At 42.0% G+C, this 22008-nt stretch overlaps 1 protein-coding gene across 2 annotated transcripts in view; it reads right to left on the bottom strand.

Moving 5' to 3' along the window:
• Window positions 1-22008, bottom strand: part of SPIDR (scaffold protein involved in DNA repair) — a 591441-nt gene that overhangs the window by 11568 nt on the left and 557865 nt on the right. For both annotated transcript variants that reach the window (XM_043963245.1, XM_043963251.1), the window contains exons 17-19: window positions 6815-6908; window positions 1957-2071; window positions 1516-1569 (exon numbers count right to left, since the gene is read on the bottom strand). In XM_043963245.1, coding sequence (XP_043819180.1) covers window positions 1516-1569; window positions 1957-2071; window positions 6815-6908 — 263 coding nt within the window. The remainder of the gene's footprint in view (window positions 1-1515; window positions 1570-1956; window positions 2072-6814; window positions 6909-22008) is intronic.

Here is a 22008-nt window from a genome sequence, read left to right as displayed (position 1 = left end):
ACTCTAAAAACGAAAGATTCACATTCTCTGTGTTCTGGCATAGCAAACATATTGATATAACCTCAGAGCAGACTACATTTTAAGTTCTGTATGATGTGGACAACTGATGAATCATGTTCAGTTTAGTGGCCCTCATTTCTATTTGAGTTTGACGCAGCCACTGACTTACACTTATTAGTAAGTAGGTACTTAAATACTGATTGACTGACTAATTGATTTATGTAGGGACTTTCTGAGGGTAGGTTAATCTACAAGATACATTTGATAACACTCACTAGAGTACTCTGAGGTAGAGATAATAATGACAAGTTTACCGGCTACTTGTACATTGTAGTATCCATTTATTTTTTGTTTTGTTTTGGGGTTTTTTGGTGAGGCAATTGGGGTTAAGTGACTTGCCCAGGGTCACACAGTTAGTAAGTGGCAAGTGTCTGAGGCTGGATTTGAACTCAGGACCTCCTGAATCCAGGGCCAGTACTCTATCTACTGCTCCACCTAGCTGCTGCAGTTTCCATTATAAAATACCTTAGAAAATCATGGAGTTTGGGAGGGAATCTTCAAGACCATACAGTCCAACCTTGGACCCAGGGCAGGAGCACCTTAGTTGTCCAGTATGGATTACAATATGGCTTCATGGCCATGAAATAGTTTGAAACTGAAATTTTGGTATGTCCTTTTATAGTGAGTTAGCATGACTATGGATAGCGCTTTAAGGCTTGCAAAACACTTTACATGTGTTGTTTATTTCACTGGATCCTCAGAACAACCCTGTGAGGTGGGGGCTATGTTTATTCCAATTTTACAGATGAAAAAATGATGCAGACACAGGTTAAATGACTTGCCCGTGTATAATACAGGTAAGGAAGTATCTAAGGCAGAATATGAACTCAGATCTTTCTGAATCCAAGTCTAGAACTCTATCCATTGCTCTGCCTAATTTAGATGTGTATTTCAAGGTTTATAAATATGCTGTTGTTCAGTTGTTTCAGTCGTATCTGACTCTTTGTGATTTCATCTGGGGTTTTCTTGGCAAAGATACTGGAGTGCTTTGCCTTTTCCTTCAGATCATTTGACAAATGAGGAAACTGAGGCAAACAAGGGTAATTTACTTACCCAAAGTCACACAGCTAGTATCTGAGGCCATATTTGAACTCAGAAAGATGTCTTCTTGACTCCAAACCCTGCACCTAGTTGGTTTATAAGTGTTTATAAGCATACCGTTCTCCAAAGAGTACAACTCACCATTAGAACCCTTTGTTATCTATTTCTATAGGATCATCTTGGGAGCCAAAGGCTTTTTCCTTTTGCTTGCTTCATTACAGATTTATTCATGTTCTAATTCAATTATAAGTTATTTAGCATAAACATAGCCTTGGCGGGGCAGGGGGTCTAACTAATATTGCACGAGGAGAAAAGACTCCCAGCTGCTGTGTTCTGGGGGGGAGTTTTCTTGGGGCTTGCTTATGTCTCAGAGATCAAATCAGTTTACTTTGGATGCTCATCACCTGTACTTACCCCGTCCTCACTGGAGGGAAACATTAGGAGTGAAGAAATACTCCTTTGCAACAGCTGCAGGAAAAGAGAAAACAGGAGAGTGTGTTAAAATCCCATGAACATGAGCACTCATGTTAAAAATAGTCATGTTCTGAAAATTAATATGTTAAGTCTAGAACCTCCTATCCTGTCTTTTATATCATGGTTTAGACTTCTGCAACTAACAGGATCTCCTCAAACCTCAAGGCCCTTAGTCAAATATGGTCTTTACTTAAGTCATATACACTGTAGGACAGAAAACCCTTCCCCTGGGGCACATTCACTTTTCTCAATGAAGTTTCCATGGGGTTTGAGTCAATCCCACCATCAAAACCACCCCCTCAGTTATTGATGCAGAGTATTCCCACCTCCCCAAGTGAGCTATAAGCATGCTTCTCTCTCATTAGTTTAATTCATTCATACCTTTACTTTCACGTTACCCTGTGGTCTAGAGGGGCAGGCCAAAACCACTTCTAGGTGCATTTTGAGAAGGGGAGATGGGATAGTGAGGGTGCAGCGGCCACAGTGAAAGGATCCTCTGGAATGTAAAAAATCAAGCAGCAAGGTTGATAAAATGGGGGCGGAGGGAGAGAGAAAGAGGGAGGGAGGGAGTGAGGAGAGAGAGAGAGAGAGAGAGAGAGAGAGAGAGAGAGAGAGAGAAATAGATATGCCTTATGAATGTTTGTTAAGCCACTCCATTTTCAACCTGGGTTGAGGGAGTAACATCTGCTACATTAAAGAGTATAGAACATAACCCCCCCCCCCCAAAACACACACACACACACACACACACACACACACACACACACACACACACACACACACACACACACACACAAACCAAAACCTAGACATGTGAGTTCACTGATACAGGTAACACCTGGTGCACATCTGAAACTGTTCTACAACTTATGGTCTCATGAGTTGCCTGGGGCACTCATAAGTTTAGAGACTTGCCCAGAGCCACACAGACAGGTGTCAGAGGTAGGATATGGAGGTCCTGAGCACTCACACCATCTGCCCTCTCCACTCCTCCATGCAAGGCAATCCTTCTGCTGCTTCCTTATTGATTCTCCATTACACTCCCTTTGGCAGCTGTTCTGAACCATCTCCTCTCATCTCCCATACTCCCACTTCTTCCCACCTCTCAGCAGAGGAGCCCTTCCTCATGTTTTGTTGGGGGGAAAAGTCCTCCATGAGCTCCCTTTTCTCCCCTACTCTGGATCACAAAACAATTTGACATTATCTCCAATTCTTTACCCCTTTTTTTGTGGGGGGCGATGAGGGTTAAGTGACTTGCCCAGGTCCTCCTGAATCCAGGGCCAGTGCTTTATCTATCCACTGTGCCACCTAGCTGCTCCCTTTTACCCAAAGGCTTCCCATTCTACTTGCACCGGTGACCTCATCTCCCTCAGTAGATCTCTACAAACATCATTTCTTCTCATCCTGATCTTAAATCTCTCTAACAGAATCTACTAGCTCAATCTGTTGTCTCCCAGCATCCTTAAATAAAAACCTTCATTTGACCAGTCCATCCCCTCAAGCTACTGTGCTTTATCTCTCTTCCCTTTCACAGCCAAATTCTCAGAAAAAGCTATTTGTATTCAACGACACCACCTCCTCAACTATCACTCATTTTTATATACCTTGCACTCTGGCTTAGTTCCCAGATGGGAATGTTCTCTCCAAAGTTATCAGTGATCTCCAAATGGCCAATCTGATGGTCTCTTCCTCTTGACCTCCCTGCAGACTTTGATAGTATCTTCCTCCTCTGCTCCAGGATACACTCACCACTCTCTCTCTCTCTCTCTTTTTTGCCGGACAATGAGGGTCAAGTGACTTGCCCAGGGTCACACAGCCAGCAAGTGTCAAGTGTCCAAGGCCGGATTTGAACTCAGGTCCTCCCGAATCCAGGGCCAGTGCTTTATCCACTGTGCCACCTAGCTGCCCCCACTCTCTCTTCTTTGCTAGATGTTCATCCATATTCTGTTCTCAAACTTTGGGTGTACCCCAAAGCTCTGTCCCAGGCCTTTTCTTTTTTTATCACCTCATCAATTATCATCTGATCAATTGTTTTTTTGAGATGATTCCCAAATAGCCAATCTTTTCTTGAGCTCCATATTATCAATTGCCTATTGGATATATCAACTCCGATGACCAGTCGTATCTCACACTCAATATGCACAAAAATAATTCATTATTCCCACCCCACCCCCCCACTCCTCTCCCAAGCTTCCCTATTTCAATTGGGACACCACTATACAGGTTTGTAACCTTGGAGTCCTCACTTGTCCCTCACCTCATAGGTGCAATTGTTAGTCAAGTCTTGTTTATTCTACCTCTATAACAATTCTTATCTCTGTCCTTTTCTCTCCACTCACATGACCAGCATCCACGTGAAGGACCTTGTCATCTCTTAGGGAAGAGAATGGAAGGGAATACACATTTTTATAATACCTACTATGTACCAGGCACTGTGCTGAGTGGTTTTTTCTTTTCTTTCTTTCTTTCAAAAACAAACAAACAACACAACAAATATTATCTTTTTTGATCCTCACAACAACTCTGTAAAGTAGGTGTTATTATTATATCCATTTTACAATGGAGGCAACTGAGGCAAACAGAGCTTCGGGGTCATCCGGCTAGTGTCCGAACTATTGCAGTGCCTTCCGAATTGTTCTCTCTGCCTCATCTCTCAACTCTCCAGGCCCTTACAAGGCCTCCTGGGTGAGATTCCTCAAGTCTAGATGGGACCACTTCACACAAGGTGGGGGGAGGGGCGCACCGAGTCTTCAGTGACTTCCAGTGGCTTCTAGCATCAAATACAAACTCCTGCGTGTGGCATTTTACGCTTTTCACCGCGTGGCTCCTGTCCCTTCCAGCTTCATCATACAGTGTTCTTCCTCATGTTCTCTCTGGTCTAGTCAAACAAGCCCTCTTGGTTCTTCCTCACATGTGGCATTCATTTCCTGTCTCTGCCCAAGCTGTCCCCCATGCTTGGAATATTACACCTTCCACACTTCCACCTCTCACGATCCCTTGTTCCCTTCAAAGGGCGGCTCGGGGCAGCTAGATGGCGCAGTGGAGAGAGCACCGGCCCTGGAGTCAGGAGTACCTGAGTTCAAATCTGGCCTCAGACACTTAATACTTACTAGCTGTGTGACCCTAGGCAAGTCACTTAACCCCAATTGCCTCACTAAAAATACAAACAAACAAAAAAAAAAACCAAAGGGCGGCTCAAATGCCATCTCCTGCATGAGGCTTCTCCTGATCCCCACCCCACTCCAGCTCCTAACAGCCCACTCCCCCCACCTACCACAAATTACCTTGTATGACTTTGTTTATATCTTATAGGAGAAGCATCATGAGACGGCTTAAAGTAAGGAAGGCCTGGGTTCACATCCTATACTGACACTCAGAAAGTGTGACCTTCAGCAAAATCACTTAACCTTAGTTGTCCAGGACTCACTAACATCATAAATTGCAGGACACTCAATGATCTGCACTGGTAGAGGACATTTCTTTATCCAGAGTTCCTTCTACCAATGAAATTGCAGGTCTGGCCCCGAACCCCACACATTTTGTGTAGATGCTTATCTGGTATGTGCTTCCTTGTTGTGTGTGTTGTCTCCTCCTATAGAATAAGAGTTCCTTGTGTGCAGAGACTAATTTCATTTTTGTATTCATATCACTGGTGGAGGGCATACAGCAGGTGCTCAATAAGTGCTTGTTGGTTGATTGATTCCTGACTATCTACCATGACACCCTATCATCATCACCTTAGTGTTGGTTAACAGTTGCCAAGAGAGTGAGGTTCCAGTGAAGGGTCAATGCAGAATAACAGCTGGGTATCCCAAAAATGTCCGAGATAGAAAATGTTGGGAGAAACGGCCAAATGGAGCACAGATACAAGGCTCTTCACGAAGAACTGAGAACCAGAGTGACCAACACGGCCTTATGGAAAAGTCAAACTTGCCTTTTCTTAAGCTTTGCTCTTCTCTTAGCCATACAGTAAACACAGGAGATTTATGGGTAGCTTACATTCATTGTATTTATCTCTGAAATGCCAAGGAAGTTTCTGCTTCTAAATGAAAGTCAGTAACCCAGTTTACAGAAAGGAGATGTTTTATGTTTCCTAAGAGCCAAAAGGCAATGACTGTGCTCTCCGTGTGTGTGTGTGTGTGTGTGTGTGTGTTAGGTTTTTTCCATAAAAAGTCCCTGCCTACTACTCTTTGACCATTTGGCTCCTATGTCAACTCTCTTACATCTCCCAGCTGGAAAAGATTGCTCTCAGCACCCCCCCGCCCCCAGTTGGTTTGGACCTCTCTGAGGCACTCACCACATTCTCATTTCTTTGGAGTTATTTGTGTCCAAGGCAATTCTATCTGCCTCACAATAGTATAAGCTTCTTGAGGGCAGGGACTGTGTCAGTCTTTATCCTTGTATCCCCAGAGCCCAGCATACAGTAGGTGCTTAATAAATGTTGGTGATGAGGACTTCCAAAGAGGAGGCAAGAGAACTGACTGGAAAAGGCAGTGAACTGAAACTAGTCAGGAGAGCTCCAGATGAACAGTTGTTTGTGTAGTTTAGCAGACTAGGAATTTCTGTGACAAGTAGTTGTTTTGGTTTTTAAATCTGTTTATTGGACACTTCAGTAGAAAAAGGGCTGTGGTTGCTGGTCACATGGTGTGTACGCACTCATTTACAAGCACGTTCTTAATAGCAAATACCAATGTCAGATGACTTTTGCTCAGTCTTTTTTTTTTTTTCCCTAAGGGAAAAGCCTGGATTTTTTTTTTCCTCTTCCCTAAAGGACAAATTGTACAGCCATCAGGATTTCTCACTCACTCATTTCTGGCCTCAATTTTCCTTTATCCTCTTGGCTGATTATAAATGACTGGTATTTAGGACAAAAAACATCCCAATTTCTCTTCCCCCATATTTCAGGTAGGAGGAGCCCTGAGAAATAGCAGTATCCCCTTGCTGCTGAGCTAGAACCCAAATTGTATCACTGCTTTTTTCCAGGGGCTCCCGAGGGTGTTAGTTATTTCTCAGGCAATGTTCCATCTCAGGTAATGCCCACCCTTTAAGTATCTCCTGATAACCAAACTGAAATCTGCTTGGGCTTTTGGGGAGTCAGATCCCTCAGGCAGGACAGGGCACACCTTGGCAGTAAGTGAGATGGAAGACTGGAACTAGATTTTCCTTTCCAAGTTCCTTTATGACTTCCTTCCTGCCTCACTTAGAGGGCCTTGAAAGAACAGTACACACCGGTTCTTACCTGTTTTCTGGGTCCTGCTCCAGTTTCTCATTACCACATCTGTTACATATAGGCCAGGAAAAAGCAGTGTTCTCGTTCACACCAACCACCATGCCTATACTCAATAAGAAGACAAGCAATGGACAAGCATTGATTAAATGACAAGTATATACCTGACCCTCTACAAGGTCCTATGAACACAGAGACAAAAATGAAATGATCTCTGCCCTCAAAAAATGTATTCTATCTGGGGAGACAGCATGTATACATACAAAAAAAAAAGGTAATTTTTAGTGGTGGAGCCTACAGTATGTTGGAGCCAGCTCGAATTGGCTTTTGAAAGCCAATTATTATACTTTTAGTGTGAACATTTGTACCTCAGAAATTGGGAAATGTTATAAATCCAGACTTGGTTTATTTAATTGTTTTTTTCTGATTGTCAAGACTTAAGAAAATGATAGAGAAAATGTTCATAAGTAGGGTAAGCTGAAAAAAACATGTGCCTTGAATACAGGTTTCTCCCCACTCCTGACTGGTTGTTAAGGTGGCTCAGTGGATAGAACACTGGCCCTGGAGTCAGGAGGACCTGAGTTCAAATCCGGCCTCAGACACTTAACAATTACTAGCTGTGTGACCCTGGGCAAGTTACTTAATTCCCATTGCCTCACCAAAAAAAATTTACAAGCACACCTCTGGGTGAAGGCTCTAGGACCTAGGGAGGGAGCAGATCAAGAAGGGCCTCACACAGGTAGTGGATGCATTAGGAGAAAGAACTCATACAAAGAAGTATATCTAGAATGATTTTAAATATATATATATATATATATGTATATATATATATATATATATATATATATGTATATATGTATATTTGTGTCGAATGGTAGCCATCTCTGGGGGTACAGGGGAGGGTAGAAAAAAAGAAATTTACATGCTAACTTTATTAGATATTTAAAAGGAATAACAAGTTGTAGATTTGCAGTTTCATGTGCAATCATTTATTTTTTACCATACTAGGCTATGGAAAAACTGTTTTGTTACATAAATTTAAAATAACTTTTTTTAAAAGAAACTAGAGTTAAGGGTGTGGCGGGAGTACATTCCACGCAGTGGGGCAGACAGGGAAAAGGCCTGGAGATGGGAGATGTAATACTGTGTTTGAGGAGCAACAGCAGGATTGCATGTTTGGATGTCCGGGGACAGTGTGAAGAGGAGTAACGTATAAAGCTGAAAAGGCCGGTTGGGGCCAGGTTGTGAAGGGCTTTAAATAGCCTGTAGAGGCATTTGTATTTGGTCCTGAATATAATAGGAAGCCAGTGGAATTCCTTTTTTTTTTCTTTTTTTTGTGGGGCAATGAGGGTTAAGTGACTTGCCTAGGGTCACACAGCTAATAAGTGTCAAGTGTCTGAGGCTGGATTTGAACTCAGGTCTTCCTGAATCCAAGACTGGTGCTTTATCCACTGCGCCACCTAGCTGCTCCCTGCCACTGGAATTTCTTAAGCAGGAGAAGAGCATGAGCCAACCTGCACTGAGGACTATCATTTGGATGGCTCTGGAGAGGATGGATTGGGGAGGGGTGAGAGAGGTGGGTCCCTTGCCTCATTAGGAGGGCTAGTGCTGTAGTATAGGAGAGAGTTGATGTGGGAATGGAGAAAGGGCTGACCATGTGCAAAGAAGGGGTCAGATATGAGAGATGTGGAAGATTTGGCAGCTTGTAGGGTGAGGGAGGAAAACAAGTCAAGGAGGACTCTGAGGTTGTGAACCTACATGACTGGAAGGATGTTGATGCCCTTGGCACAAATAGGCAAGTTTGGAAGATGCTGTTGATGGTGATTGGAGCTAACCCTCCACTGAAACTGTTCTCCTCAAAGTTAAGAATGATCTCAGAATTGCCAGCTCTCCTGGTCTTTTCTTGACCTCTCTGCAGCCTTTGACACTGTTGATCGCCATTTCCTCCTGGGCACTCTCTCTTTTCTGCGTTTTCATACTGTTGCTCTCTCTTGTGTTTCACTTTAACTCTCTAACAGTCTCATCTTAGTCTCCTTGGTTGAACCATTATTCTGTGGTATTGTGGATATCTACCAAGGCTCTGTTCTTAGTCACCTCTTCTTTCTGACCACTCTCAGTGACCTCATAAACTGTCATGGGTTCAATGAAAATCAGTATCTCTTTCTCTGTGTGTTTGTGTCTCTCTCTCTGTCTCTCTCCCTCGCAGATCTATATATCCAGCCCTAGTCTCTCTCCTTAGCTTCACTCCCATTGATCAACACCTGCCTATTGTATATTTTGAACTAGACAATCCTAAAGGCATTTCAAACTCAATATGTCCAAAACAGAAGTCCATATTTCCTTTAAAACTTACCCCCTGTACTGAACTTCCTTATTACTACTGAGGTTACCACTATTCTTCCAGTCACCCACATTCACAACTTTGGTGTCATGCTTCAGTCTTCATCCTTCCTTCCTTCCTTCCTCTTTCCCTCTGGCTGGACTGTAGTCAATCAGTAAGCATTTATTAAGTGTCTATTATGTGCTAAGCATAGAGGACACAAAAAAGTAGAAAAGACAGTTCCTGTTCTGAGCACACTTACAATCTAATGGGGGAGACAATATACAAACAACCACGTACGAACAAAACATGCAGGATAAATCAGAATTAATCAGTAGAGGGGAAGCACTAGAATTAAGAGGGATCAGGAAAGGCTTCTTGCACAAGGTGGAACTTCAGCTGGTTCTTGAAGGAAGCCGGGGGAGCCAGGAGAAGAGATAAGGAGATTATTCCAGGCATGGGGAACAGCCAGTGAAAATGCCCAGAGTTCAGAAATGGAATGTCTTGTGCAAGAAACAGCAAAGAGGACAGTGTCAAAATGGGTGGAGGTTAGTAAGGTATAAGACTGGAAATGTAGGGCTTTGAATACCAAACAGAGCCTTTTCTATTTGATTCTGAAGATGATAGGGAGCTACTGGAGTTTGTTGAATAGGAGCAAGACATGGTCAGATGTGCACTTTGCAGCAGCCAGTTATTGTTATTGTTTTTGTTTTGTTTTGTTTTGCGGGCCAATGAGAGTTAAGTGACTTGCCCAGGGTCACATAGCTAGTAAGTGTCAAGTGTCTGAGGCTGGATTTGAACTCAAGTCCTCCTGAATCCAGGGCCAGTGCTTTATCCGTTGCACTACCTAGCTGCCCCCTAGATGTGCACTTTGGAAAGATTAATTTGACAGCTGAATGGAGGAAGGACTGGAGTGGGGAGAGACTTGTGGCAGGAAGACTATTTCAGGCCATTGCAACAGTGCAGGCATGAGGTGATGAGAGCTTGCATCAGGATGGTAGTGAAAGAGAAAGGGGGTCATATGTGAGAGATGTTAGAAAAGGCAAAATTGACAAGACTTGGCAACATATTGCATATGGGGGGAGGGTGTGACAGAGTGAGGAGTCAAGGATGCCATGTATGCTGTGAGCCTGGGTAACTGGGAGGATGATGGTGCCCTTAAAGGTAATCGGGAAGTTCAGAAAGTTTTGGGGAGAAAGAGAATGAATTTAGTTTTGGACGTGTTAAGTGTAAGATGCCTATGGAGTATCCAGTTTGAGATTTCTGATAGGTAGTTGGAGACATAAGTGTGGAAGTTAGAGAGAGGTTAGGGCTAGATACATAGATCTGAGAATCATCAGATCATTGAAACTGTGGGAACTGGTGAGATCAGCAAGTGAAAAAGTAGAAAGGGAAAGGAAAAGAGGGTTGAGGACAGAGGGGACACCTACCTTGAGGAGCTGTGGCCCAAATGAAGATCCAGCAAGGGAGACTGAGAAGGAGTGGTCAGACAGGTAGGAGAAGAACCAGGATACAGTAATAGCACAGAAATATAGAGAGTATCTTGAATCTTTTAGAAGTATTTAAAAAAGCATTTCTATACCTTTACTTGTGCATACTCTGCCTCAATAGTCTGTAAGTCCATCAAAGGGCTGAGTTTATCTCTTCTATTTCTTTGTGTATGTCACCTAGTACAATGGCCTGCATAACATTATCACTAGGTAAATATTGATTAATCAAAATATAGGTCTTGGTTTCCTTCCTGGGGAACTGAGGCTCTTAACAAGAGGAAAAAAAACAAAACAAACACCAACAAACCAACGCAATGCAAGCAGTAAAATCCCTAGTAAAATAACACAGAGATGCTTCTTAAAATCAAACAAATTACATTAAAAGTAGCTTTGAGTTCTTCCCTACTTCAAGTCAGATGTAAGGTGCCAATAGGATTAGGAATATGGGTACAAGCAGGCAATGTATTTCAGAAACATCCAAATTAAGAGGTAAAGTACCCATGATCCTATTTCAGTGATGAGGCCCTGGGTGGGAAGCATCTGTCTGAGGCCAGATTTGAATTTTTCCTAACTCTAGGCCTGGCACTCTATCCACTGCATCAACTAGCTGCCCTCTCTACACGCTACCACATTACTAAGAAGTATATGGGCATAGCAGTCCATTGTTGTTCCTCCTTCATTTTCTTTTTTTTCTTTTCTCTTTTTTGCAGGGTAATGAGGGTTAAGTGACTTGCCCAGGGTCACACAGCTAGTATAAGTGTTAAGTGTCTGAGGCTGGATTTGAATTCAGGTCCTCCTGAATCCAGGGCTGGTGCTTTATCCACTGTGCCACCTAGCTGCTCTCCTTCGTTTTCAAAGAGAACCAATGACATCATGGGTGATAACTCATCTGTGACTTGGTGAATTGGATTTAAGTGAGGCACAGCTACACAAAGTCAGCCTCACTCTCTCTTCTTGAGTCATCAAAATCCAGTGGCAGGACAAAAGTCAAGACAATTGGTGATGGCCCTGCATGAAGTGGATGAGCTTGGTGTCTGATGCCTGACCAAGCTCTAAGAATTCGCTCCAAGTGCCTGTTTCAGCCACCTTCATGGCTGTTGGAACAAATTTTTCTCATCCACCCATTCTGCCTGGGAGAGTCTTCACATGCTTGGGGTAGACATCCTCTAACTCACCAACAGGTTTGAGACCTCTTGGTGACCTTCAACCTGGTTTAGCCTATCTGCCAAGATGTTTGTCCCGAGTATGGCCACTGCACATGCCACAGCTTCTTGCAGACACAAGTGGATGAGCAGCTCTGGAAAAGGCTAGGTAAGCTCTCACACCAGAGTCTATTGCTATTCCCATCTCCTATCAAAATTGCAACACAGCTAGTCGCAGCACAGTCAAATGAGTAAAAGCCTTCATGGAGGGGTCTGACCACGACTCTAAGACCTGACAGGAAAATCAGGTACTTCCCCCAACAGTACAGACAAAACACTGAAAACCTTGACCTATTCAATAACCTTACAAGGAAGGGTTAGGAGGTTTCCGGATATCATTTACACACTGGCAATAAACAAAAATAAAAACCATAACAAACAAACGAAAAACCAGGCTGCCTTTGTTGGAAAGTGTTGAAATTAATAAAAGACAAGGGGAAACTGAAAAATGTGGTATAACTTTTCAGAAAAACAGAAAGAAGTGGGATCCTTTTCAGTGACTGTGGTGGACAAGCTGTCTTAATCCAAGGAAAATGAAGAGAAGGAAGAAATTGATCAGGAGAGGAGACAGTAGGATTGTGAGCCTTGTCAATTAAAACAAATTATGGGGTACACACATGAATGAATGATTATTATTATTGAATTAGTTTTGGAGGATGTTACAGGAACAATAGGCTCTGATTTTGGAAAAGCTGCACTAATTAATGAAATTAAACTTGCAAAACTACTTCAAATGGGTAAGTCACTAGGATGAAAAGCAGACTAAAGTCAACAGTGGCTAATGATAAAGTTCAGCCAGGCTGCAGCCGGAAGGCAATGTCTAATAATTCACAACACTGGGGCAATGCTCCAACTTCTAATAGTTAGGTGGTTTAGTGGATAGAGAGAGCATCTGGCCTAGAGTTAAGAAGACCTGGGTTAGATCTGGCTTCATATACTAACTAGCTGAATGACCCTGGGCAAGTCACTTTTGTTTGTCTCAGTTTCCTCATCTGTAAAAGAAGGATAATAATAGCACCTACCCCCTAGGGTCGTTGTGAGGATTGAATAAGATAATAAAGCACTCAGCACCATGCCTGTTACCTAGTAAGTGCTATAAAAAAGTTATTCTTATTAAACACTGGCATCACTGTGGTCGGTCAGTCAAAAAGCATTTATTAAACTTTGTAGACACTGTGCTAAGCACTGGTGATACAAAGAAAGGCAAAAACACTCCCTCAGGAAGCATACATTCTTGTTTATTTTTTTTTGGAAGGGCAATAAGGGTTAAGTGACTTGCCCAGGGTCACACAGCTGCTAAGTGTCAAGTGTCTGAGGTCAGATTTGAACTCAGGTCCTCCTGAATCCAGGGCTGGTGCTTTATCCACTGCGCCAACTAGCTGTCCCAGGAAGCATACATTCTAATGGGGAATATGGTACAAATATCCACATACATACAAGGTATAGACAGAGTAGGTGACTGCTGAAAAGGAAAGTTAGTAACTATGAAGACCAGGAAAGGCCTCCTGCAGAAGGAAAGATTTGACGGAAACCAGGGAAGTTAAGGGTGAAGGAGAGGGGGCATGGCATTCTAGGCATGGATATTCCAGGCATTGCAAATAATCTAGATCATAGAATACATAGAGCATAGTGAAATATAAAAAGTTTGGAAAGTTAGGAAGGTCAGGTTTTGAAGAGTTTTTAATGTCAAATAGAGGCCTTTATATTTGATTCTAGAGGTTATAAGAAGCCACCTGAATTCCTTGATAAGAGGAGAATGGCATGATTAGATCTACACGTTAGGGAAGTCATCTCAGCCACTGAGTAGAAGATGATTTGGAGGGAGGAGAGATGAGAGGCTGCTGAGATCAGTTAGAAGGCTAGCTGCAGTATCTCAGGCAAGAATTAATGAGAACTGGGGCAGCTAGGTGGTTCAGTGGATAAAGCACTGGCCCTGGATTCAGGAGGACCTGAGTTCAAATCCATGCTCAGACACTTGATACTTACTAGCTGTGTGACCCTGGGCAAGTCACTTAACCCACATTGCCCTACAAAACAAAAAAGAAAAAAGAAAAAAAAAGAAAATAGAAGAATTAATGAGGACCTTCACTAGGTTTGTAGCTATATGAGCAGAGAGAAGGGGCTAGGTGCTAGAGATGGAGTGAAGGTAGAAAATGAGAAGATTCAACAATGGATTGGATATTCCAGGTGAATGAGAGAAAAGATGAGGATGACACTGAGGTGGTAGGTCTGGGTGACTGGGCTGATATGACACCCTCCAAAGTGATAGGGAAATTCAGAAAGGGAGAGAGTTTTAAGAGAATGAGAATGAGTTCCATTTTGGAAATATTGAGTTTGAGGTGTCTACATGACATCCACTTTGTCCAGAAGTGCTTGATGATGTGGGAGGTATTTCAGCAGAAAGACCAGAGATGGATATGTGGATCTGAGGGTCATTTGCATAGAAGTGATCGTGGAATCCTAAGTACTGATCCCATACATCTGAATGGCTACAGGACTGTTCTATCTAAATGTTCCACTGGTAGCTTAAAATGAGCTTATCCCAAATCATGCTGATCATCTAATCCTGACATTTGCTTCTCCTTCTGACTTCAGGATTTCTTTCAGGGAGCCTGCCATTCACCTAGCCTCCCGGTGTCCGAAATCTTACTGTTTCCTTGCACTCATTCCTTTTCTTCCCATCCAGTCAGTTACCAACTCCTGTTGAGTCTGCCACTGAAATAATGGCTTTCATATGCCTCCTTTAGCATGGACCTGTAGCCACTACCATAATTCAGGTCTTCATTAAAACCTATCTGGACTACTCTAATAGTTTTCGTTTTTAATTTAAAATTTTTATTTTCACTTCCAAAATTTCTCCCTCTACCCCCTTGCCCATCCATTGAGAAGGGAAGAAATAGGATACACATATAACAACTTTCTAACAAGACTAACCTTCCTGATTTGGTTATAATCGCTATATATATATTCCCAACATTCTGAAACTCAAAGCTCTTCAGTGTTTCAATATTGTTTATGAAGTAAAGTTCAAATTTCTTAGTCTGGCATTCAGGGCTTTCTACTACCTGGTAGCTTCCCTCTCAGCCATATCTCATATTGCTTCTCTCCAAGCCATACAAATATCTCCTGTTCTCTGTCACTTGGGCTTCATACACCACACTTATGCCCAGAATATTCTCCTTTCTCATTTTTTGTTTTGTTTTGCGGGGGGCAATGAAGGTTAAGTGACTTGCCCAGGGTCACACAGCTACTAAGTGTCAAGTGTCTGAGGCTGAATTTGAACTCAGGTCCTCCTGAATCCAGGGCTAGTGCTTTATCCACTGCGCCACCTAGCTGCCCCCCTTTCTCATTTTTACCTGCCAAATGCCTACCTGTCCCTTAAAGTTCAACAAAAATGCCACCTCCTTCAGGAAGCCTCCCTGATTCTCTATGTTAATAACAACCTTTCTCCTTGGAATCCACATAGTAGGCTGTTTGGAATTTCTTTATTACATAAGATAACTAACTACAAGATAACTACTACTAATTATAAGAGCAGTGCATGTGTTTTGATTTCCTTAGCACAGTGTAAGTTTCCAGAGGGCAGAGCCCACACTTCATCATACCTCAGTGCCCAGCATAAAGCTCTGTACTCAGGTACTTCATGGATTTTTTTTCTGAATTAAAAAATCTCTTTCATTTTCTTCACATGTAAGACAGAAAAATAACCAATGTTATTCTAAATAGTTTGAGGAATGCTAAATGAAAATACTGTGAAACAAAAAAGTTAACATAAATGCTTGTAAATAATGATGATGAGGAAGAAGTTAGTGCTATTAATATCACTACCAACGATAACCAATGTTCACAATCCCTAAGGGTAGTTTCTGCTATTGACTGTCATAGGATTGGTAGTGTCTAAAAATATTAATTAAATTAAAAGGTTTCCTCTAGCTTGAAGAATAAATCCAAAGTAGAGAAAGTGATATGACCATTATTCATACTTCTAAAGTCCTTTAAAGTTTACAAATCATTTTCCTAACAGCTAGGCAGGTAGGTAAGGGAAGTATTATTATCATCCTTTTTTACAGAGAAGGAAACAGAGACATCAAGTTATCTGCCCAAGATCACACAGCTAGTAAGTGTCATGACTTAAACCCAGTACTTCCGATTCATAGGCTAGTGGTTTTTTCGATTCAATTCAACTCAATAGGAATTTGTAAAATGCCTACTTTCTACCACACCGTGTTGCAGTTATGTAATTAAGTCAATTTGACCTATGTGGAACTTAGATTTATTTTCAAAGTTGCTCTGAAAAGCCTTTAACTCTTTCCTATGTTCACCCATGTAACTCATTATTGTTCAGCCATTTTTCAGTTGTTTCTGACTTTTTATGACCCCATTTTGGGGTTTTCTAGGCAAAAATACTGGAGTACTTTGCCATTTCCTTTTCCAGCTCATTTTACAGATGGGGAAACTGAGGCAAACAGGGTTAAGTGACTTGCCCAGGGTCACACAGCTAGAAAGCAGCAGACCTGGGATTTGAACCCAAGTCTGCTGAGTCTAAGTTTAGTGAAATTTTTTACTATACCAATCTACTCAATCAATTTTAGAAAGAAAAAAATTAAATTTTAATTATCCTAAGACCAGTAAGTTCCCGGGTGATATGGCAAAAAGATGGGTACATTCACAAATTTTCATATTCACTATGACACCACTCACAGTGATTGCACCATCTTCATGAGGGCCTTTGAACCAGTCCTAGTTCAACTGATTTCCATCAGTATCTTTCAGGCCCAGCCCAGGGTAAATGTTCAAAATTGAGCAAGTCACTAAAATTAGTACAATCCTGTGATTCCCATGACAAGATAATGGCGTGTGGTAGATTGGAGGGAACATGGTCCAGGAGTCAGACTAGAGAAGTTGATATAGCCAAGCAATGCCTCTTCCTGCTTGTGTACCTTTGGGGGAAAAAAAGCACTCAACCTCTGTGGGCTTTAAGTTGCTTAGCAGTAAAATGAAGCGGTTTAACTAGGTGATGTCTGAGTTCCCCTCTACCTCAAACATACTATGGTACTCTAAGGTCATTGCTGGAAAGCTACAAGTCCATTCTGTCAACTCTCCAGGGACTTCCTCAGGCATTTGTAGAAAAGGATCATAAGAAGCTCAGACTGAAAGTGATATGGGGGGGGGGCGCAGCTAGGTGGAGCAGTGGATTGAGCACTGGCCCTGGAGTCAGAAGGACCTGAGTTCAAATCCGGCTTCAGACCCTTGACACTTACTAGCTGTGTGACCCTGGGCAAGTCACTTAACCCCAACTGCCTCACCAAAAAAATGATGTTGGGGGCTCAGGAAAGAGAGAAGAAGGGAAGAAGAAAGAAAGAAGAGAAGGAAACTGAAGGGATGGAAGAAAGCAAGAATGGCTCCTCAGGACAGAAGTGAAATTAAATTTAAATTTAATTAACATATCACAGTTAACACGAAGGAGTTAAATCTGGGATAACCTTGGCAGGGCTCTTGATGGTAATTACAGGGTGAGGGCTCAGAGTCCTCGAACTCAATGGAAGTCTGTGCCTGGGCCAACAAACTTGATTGGATGTGGGAGTTAAGGAGTGGGTGGCAGGACCAATCTTAGTTTGTTATTTTGCAGCTGAGGTTTTTTTTTTTAATCCCTAGTTAAACTGGTTCTTATCAGGAGATCTGGCAGCACTGTAGTCCTGCCTAAGCAGAGGTACACTTTGTGATAACAGCTGTGTTTGCACATTGGATTGACTTAGTTCCACTGGCCAGCAAGATGGTTTCAAGGGGTTTTGTAATGATGACAGAACTTAAAAGTGAAAATGTAAAAAAATTTTTTAAATGTTTTTTAAAGCCCTCCTACATAACATCTGAACAATTTTCTACTTGGGATGGTCCGCAAACTTTTTATTAATTGTACAGCTCTGTCCAATTCCTATCCATTTTTCAAGGTTCAGTTTAAATGCTTTTTTTTTTTCTTTAAGAAAATGACTGATCTTAGCCTCCTTTGAGCACCATGTTGTGGCTACTACTCACTGTACTGCCTAGAGTTGAACAAATTTACATATATGCAAAATTCCCCCCACCTTGGGTTTAACACCCCCTCCTCCCCAGTTTCTTCCCCATTCTTCTGAACACCTTCTCTACTTGAGCATACAATTGGTAACCTTCAGATGTAGCAGTTGGGAGCTACCTCACGTTACTCAAATGGGGATGGAAATAGTGAGCATAGGATTGTGGGAGACGGGTACAAGTGACTGAGCAGTTGCCTGGATGGCATCTTTCAATTCTATTTTACCACTGGGTAAATGTGAGATGTACAAATTTAAAAGAATCCACCCCAAATGTTCACATGGATTATTTGTGTCCGACCCATGGTAGGGCATTCCAAGCTTGTACTGGTCTGGTCAGCCACAGTCAGACACACTGTAACTTGACTCTAACATAGTGATATCATTTTGGTCCTCTTCGAGGACCAAACAAAGGACAACAACCAACCAACCAACCACTGGGAATCTTTTCATTGCAATTTATCAAAAGTCGACTGTTTAGGTATTTCCTTGGGCATTAATTGGTTTGCCTTGTTCTTTTTTTTTTTTTTTTTTTTTTGCGGGGCAATGGGGGTTAAGTGACTTGCCCAGGGTCACACAGCTAGTAAGTGTCAAGTGTCTGAGGCCGGATTTGAACTCAGGTCCTCCTGAATCCAGGGCCGGTGCTTTATCCACTGCGCCACCTAGCCGCCCCCTGCCTTATTCTTAAGTAAACTCAAGAAATAAAAAACAATATTAATGCCAAAAAATATATAAAGAAATGATCATCCTATTAAAAGGCAAATTCACAATGGTATTTCTTTAATCAGCAAGGTTTTCTCTTACCCTGAAAGTTAGATTCAATTTATAAAAGTCTGATTGCATTTTGCCCAGAAATATGGCTATAAAGTCACCCTAGTGAAACAGAGCAATACAAAAGAGATTGGGTCTATATCTATACAGGAATGACAAAGTGGATAAAAAATTCAAATAGTACTGACTGATAATCCCTTGGACAGGCAGTCTTTGTTTGAGTTAGCACATATACACATACATATACATATATCTAGAACAAGCCTAGAATTGAATGGTAGGAGATTCTGTCATTATGTCAAGAATTATAATTGAATATATATATATACACACACACATATATATATGTGCCCTCTATTAGAATAGATCATAGTTGCTCTACGAGTTAGGAGATGGTCTTTAAGAGCTGCTGCAGCTAAAAAAATCCATGACCCTGAAGCTAACATGTTGATGACTCTCCTCAAATTCAGTTAGGTCAGTCCTTGGGCAAGACATGCATCACACTGGGTCCCTCCTCAAAGCCATTTCATGTGACAGAGTCTGCCAAGGGCTGAGTTCCCCTGGGATAACTTTTAAGAACCCAAGGTCACATACAAGCCATATTCTTACATCAAAGTAGGAGGTTAGTGGAGAGGATTATTTTGGGGAAGTTGCAAGAGTGCTTTTGATGACCCCAAACTATTTGCTGCTACAGATGCCCCTCCCCAGCCCCCTCTCTTAAACATGAACATCCTCCCAGTGATGCTACATGGCTGGAAATCATGAAACACCAGGATCTCAGAAAAGTCAAACTCACAGGTAACTCAAAGATCAGGGGAAAGCCTGAAACATATTAACAATGCTGTAAGTGAGAAATGGAATAGAAGGCATTAATGAAGAGAGGTTTGACTAGAAAAGGAGGTGAGTCAGTAGTGTAACAAAAATGAGAGACGAGATGAGTACTAGGAGTACCCCAAAGATATTAAAAGAGCAAGAAAAAGAAAGAATCTTCTTATGGAGCATTAATGAAAGGAAAACATCTCCCAGGATGAGGTAAGATGTTGGGGGCTCAGGAAATAGGGAATGTTGCCCTTTATAAAGGGCACTGGTAAAGAGAGCACCCGCACCAATGAAGTCACCAGATCCTCAAAATGTCCAAATGATTTACATACAACTTTTCATGAGCACACAGCAAAAAGACCCACATCTACTAGTCAATAGTCTAAGATTTCAAACCACAGTAATAAGATAGCTAGCATTTACATAGTGCTTTAAGGTATACAAAGCTCTTTCACGTGTTCTCTCATTTGAACTTCATACTAGACCCTGGGAGATAGGTGCTATTATTATGCCCATTTTATAGATGTGGAAACTGAGGCTGGTAATATGTCAATTAACAATAAGGATGCATTCCAATGACACATTTTATTATCAGAAAGTTTTGTTGTTTTTGTTGTTCAGTTGTGTCCCACTCTTTGAGACCCCATTTGGGGTTTTCTTGGCAGAGATATGGGAGCGATTTGCCATTTCCTTCTCCAGCCCATTTTACAGATGAGGAAACTGAGGTAAACAGGGTTAAATGACTTGTCCAGGGTCACACAGCTAGTAAGCATCTGAGGCCAGATTTGAACTCAGGAAAATAAGTCTTTCTGACTCCAGGCATGGCATTCTATCCACTGAGCCACCCAGCAGCTATTTCAGAAATTATTACCATTGTCAGAGCTAGAAATCAGAGAGTCTACACAAGGTATTACACGATGGGAGAGCACATGCGCCTTCCTTCCTTTACTTCTCACCAAGCAAGGCAGGCTACAGTAGAGCTACTACAGGGGTCACTTCTGCCTCTCTCAGGATGGTACCTTGCTCGGTGATGGTGGAAGCTGAACATTGCCATAGCCTATCTAAGCAGTATTTTCTTCTTCCACCCCAAAGGTGAAGCTCTCCTCTCAGCCAGGCCTGTACCAGAGACAGCGCCACTCACTGTGTTTCCCTCTTCAGCCCTTGCAAATGAACTTTCTCCAAAGCCTCCAAGCCTTGTCCAGCTTTGTTGTTTAAAGAAGTTTTGTTCTCAGGACATCTTTGTGAAAGTATTGCTATCCAAGCCCCATAACTTTTAATCACAAACTATCTATGAGTGTACTTTAATCCTGTTTCCCTATAAAACTAAAATAAACATCACACAGAGCAAGCCTGGGACAGGGGCTCATCTTTTCCATTATCAGTACAATAAATATAACTCTTGAAGGAAGGACCAGTGATAATCTTTAAGTTGCCTCAATTAAAGAGATCAGGAAAAAAACCCCAACAACATTAAGAGCAATGGCCAAAGAAAATATTTTACTTACACTGTATTTAACAAGTAGAATGAGAAAAGGAAAAAAAAAACAAACAGAACTAGCTCAGCCACAAATAGGTGTCTGCACCACTATGGGGGAAAAGGACAACAAAAGAAATAACTTTTCACCTCCTTGAGGGCAGGGACTATCTTCTGCCTATTTTTGTATCCCTAGCACTTATACCTGGAAAATAGAAGGCACTCAATAAATGCTTATTTATTGGCTGATTAATATGTAATCCAACAATAGCCCATTGGCTCTGTCTAGATGAGGCTGCACAAAGCAACAGAAGGGCATTGACCCAGAGTCAGAAAACCTGGGTTCACATCCAGATGTGCTATGCACTCCTGTATGACCTTGAGCAAATGGGAGTCATACTGGGTGATTTCTGGTGTCTCTTCCAGCTCAAAACCCTAGGATCCTTTCATGAGAACTGTAGACTATCCACTCTCACTTACAAGGCACCCATTACATTCCAAGCACAGTGGAGACAAGACAAAGACAAAAGGTCTATCACATGAAAAGGCTGTGAGGAAGGACCCAGTGTGATTGAGGGAGACATTTAAATACAAAATAGATATGAGATCATTTTGGTGGAGGCAGGTATGGTACCAGAGGTTCATACTTGAGATGAAACTAGAAGGAAACTTGGGATTCTAAGAAATAGAGGGGTGGGGGAAGGAGTGCATTTCAGGCAAGGGAGAGAGCCAGTGTAAGAGGACTGAGGCAGGAGATGGAATATTGTGTATAAGTAATATAAGAAGGCCCATTTGGCTGGACTAAAGAGTGCAGAAGAGTCATAATGCGTAAGGAGAAAGAAAGGTGAGTTGGGGCCAGGTTGTAAAGAGTTTTTATTATTTATTATTTATTTTATTTTTTCCCCCTTTTTTCTTTTTTTTGCGGGGCAATGAGGGTTAAGTGACTTGCCCAGGGTCACACAGCTAGGAAGTATCAAGTGTCTGAGGCCGGATTTGAACCCAAGTACTCCTGAATCCAGGGCCAGTGCTTTATCCACTTCGCCACTTAGCTGCCCCCTAAAG

The sequence above is a fragment of the Dromiciops gliroides genome, chromosome 1 (assembly GCF_019393635.1).
Source record: "Dromiciops gliroides isolate mDroGli1 chromosome 1, mDroGli1.pri, whole genome shotgun sequence".
Classification (NCBI taxonomy): Eukaryota; Metazoa; Chordata; class Mammalia; order Microbiotheria; family Microbiotheriidae; genus Dromiciops; species Dromiciops gliroides.
The sequence above is the reverse complement of the archived record's forward strand: the minus strand, read 5'-3'. Positions and strand labels throughout refer to the sequence as shown.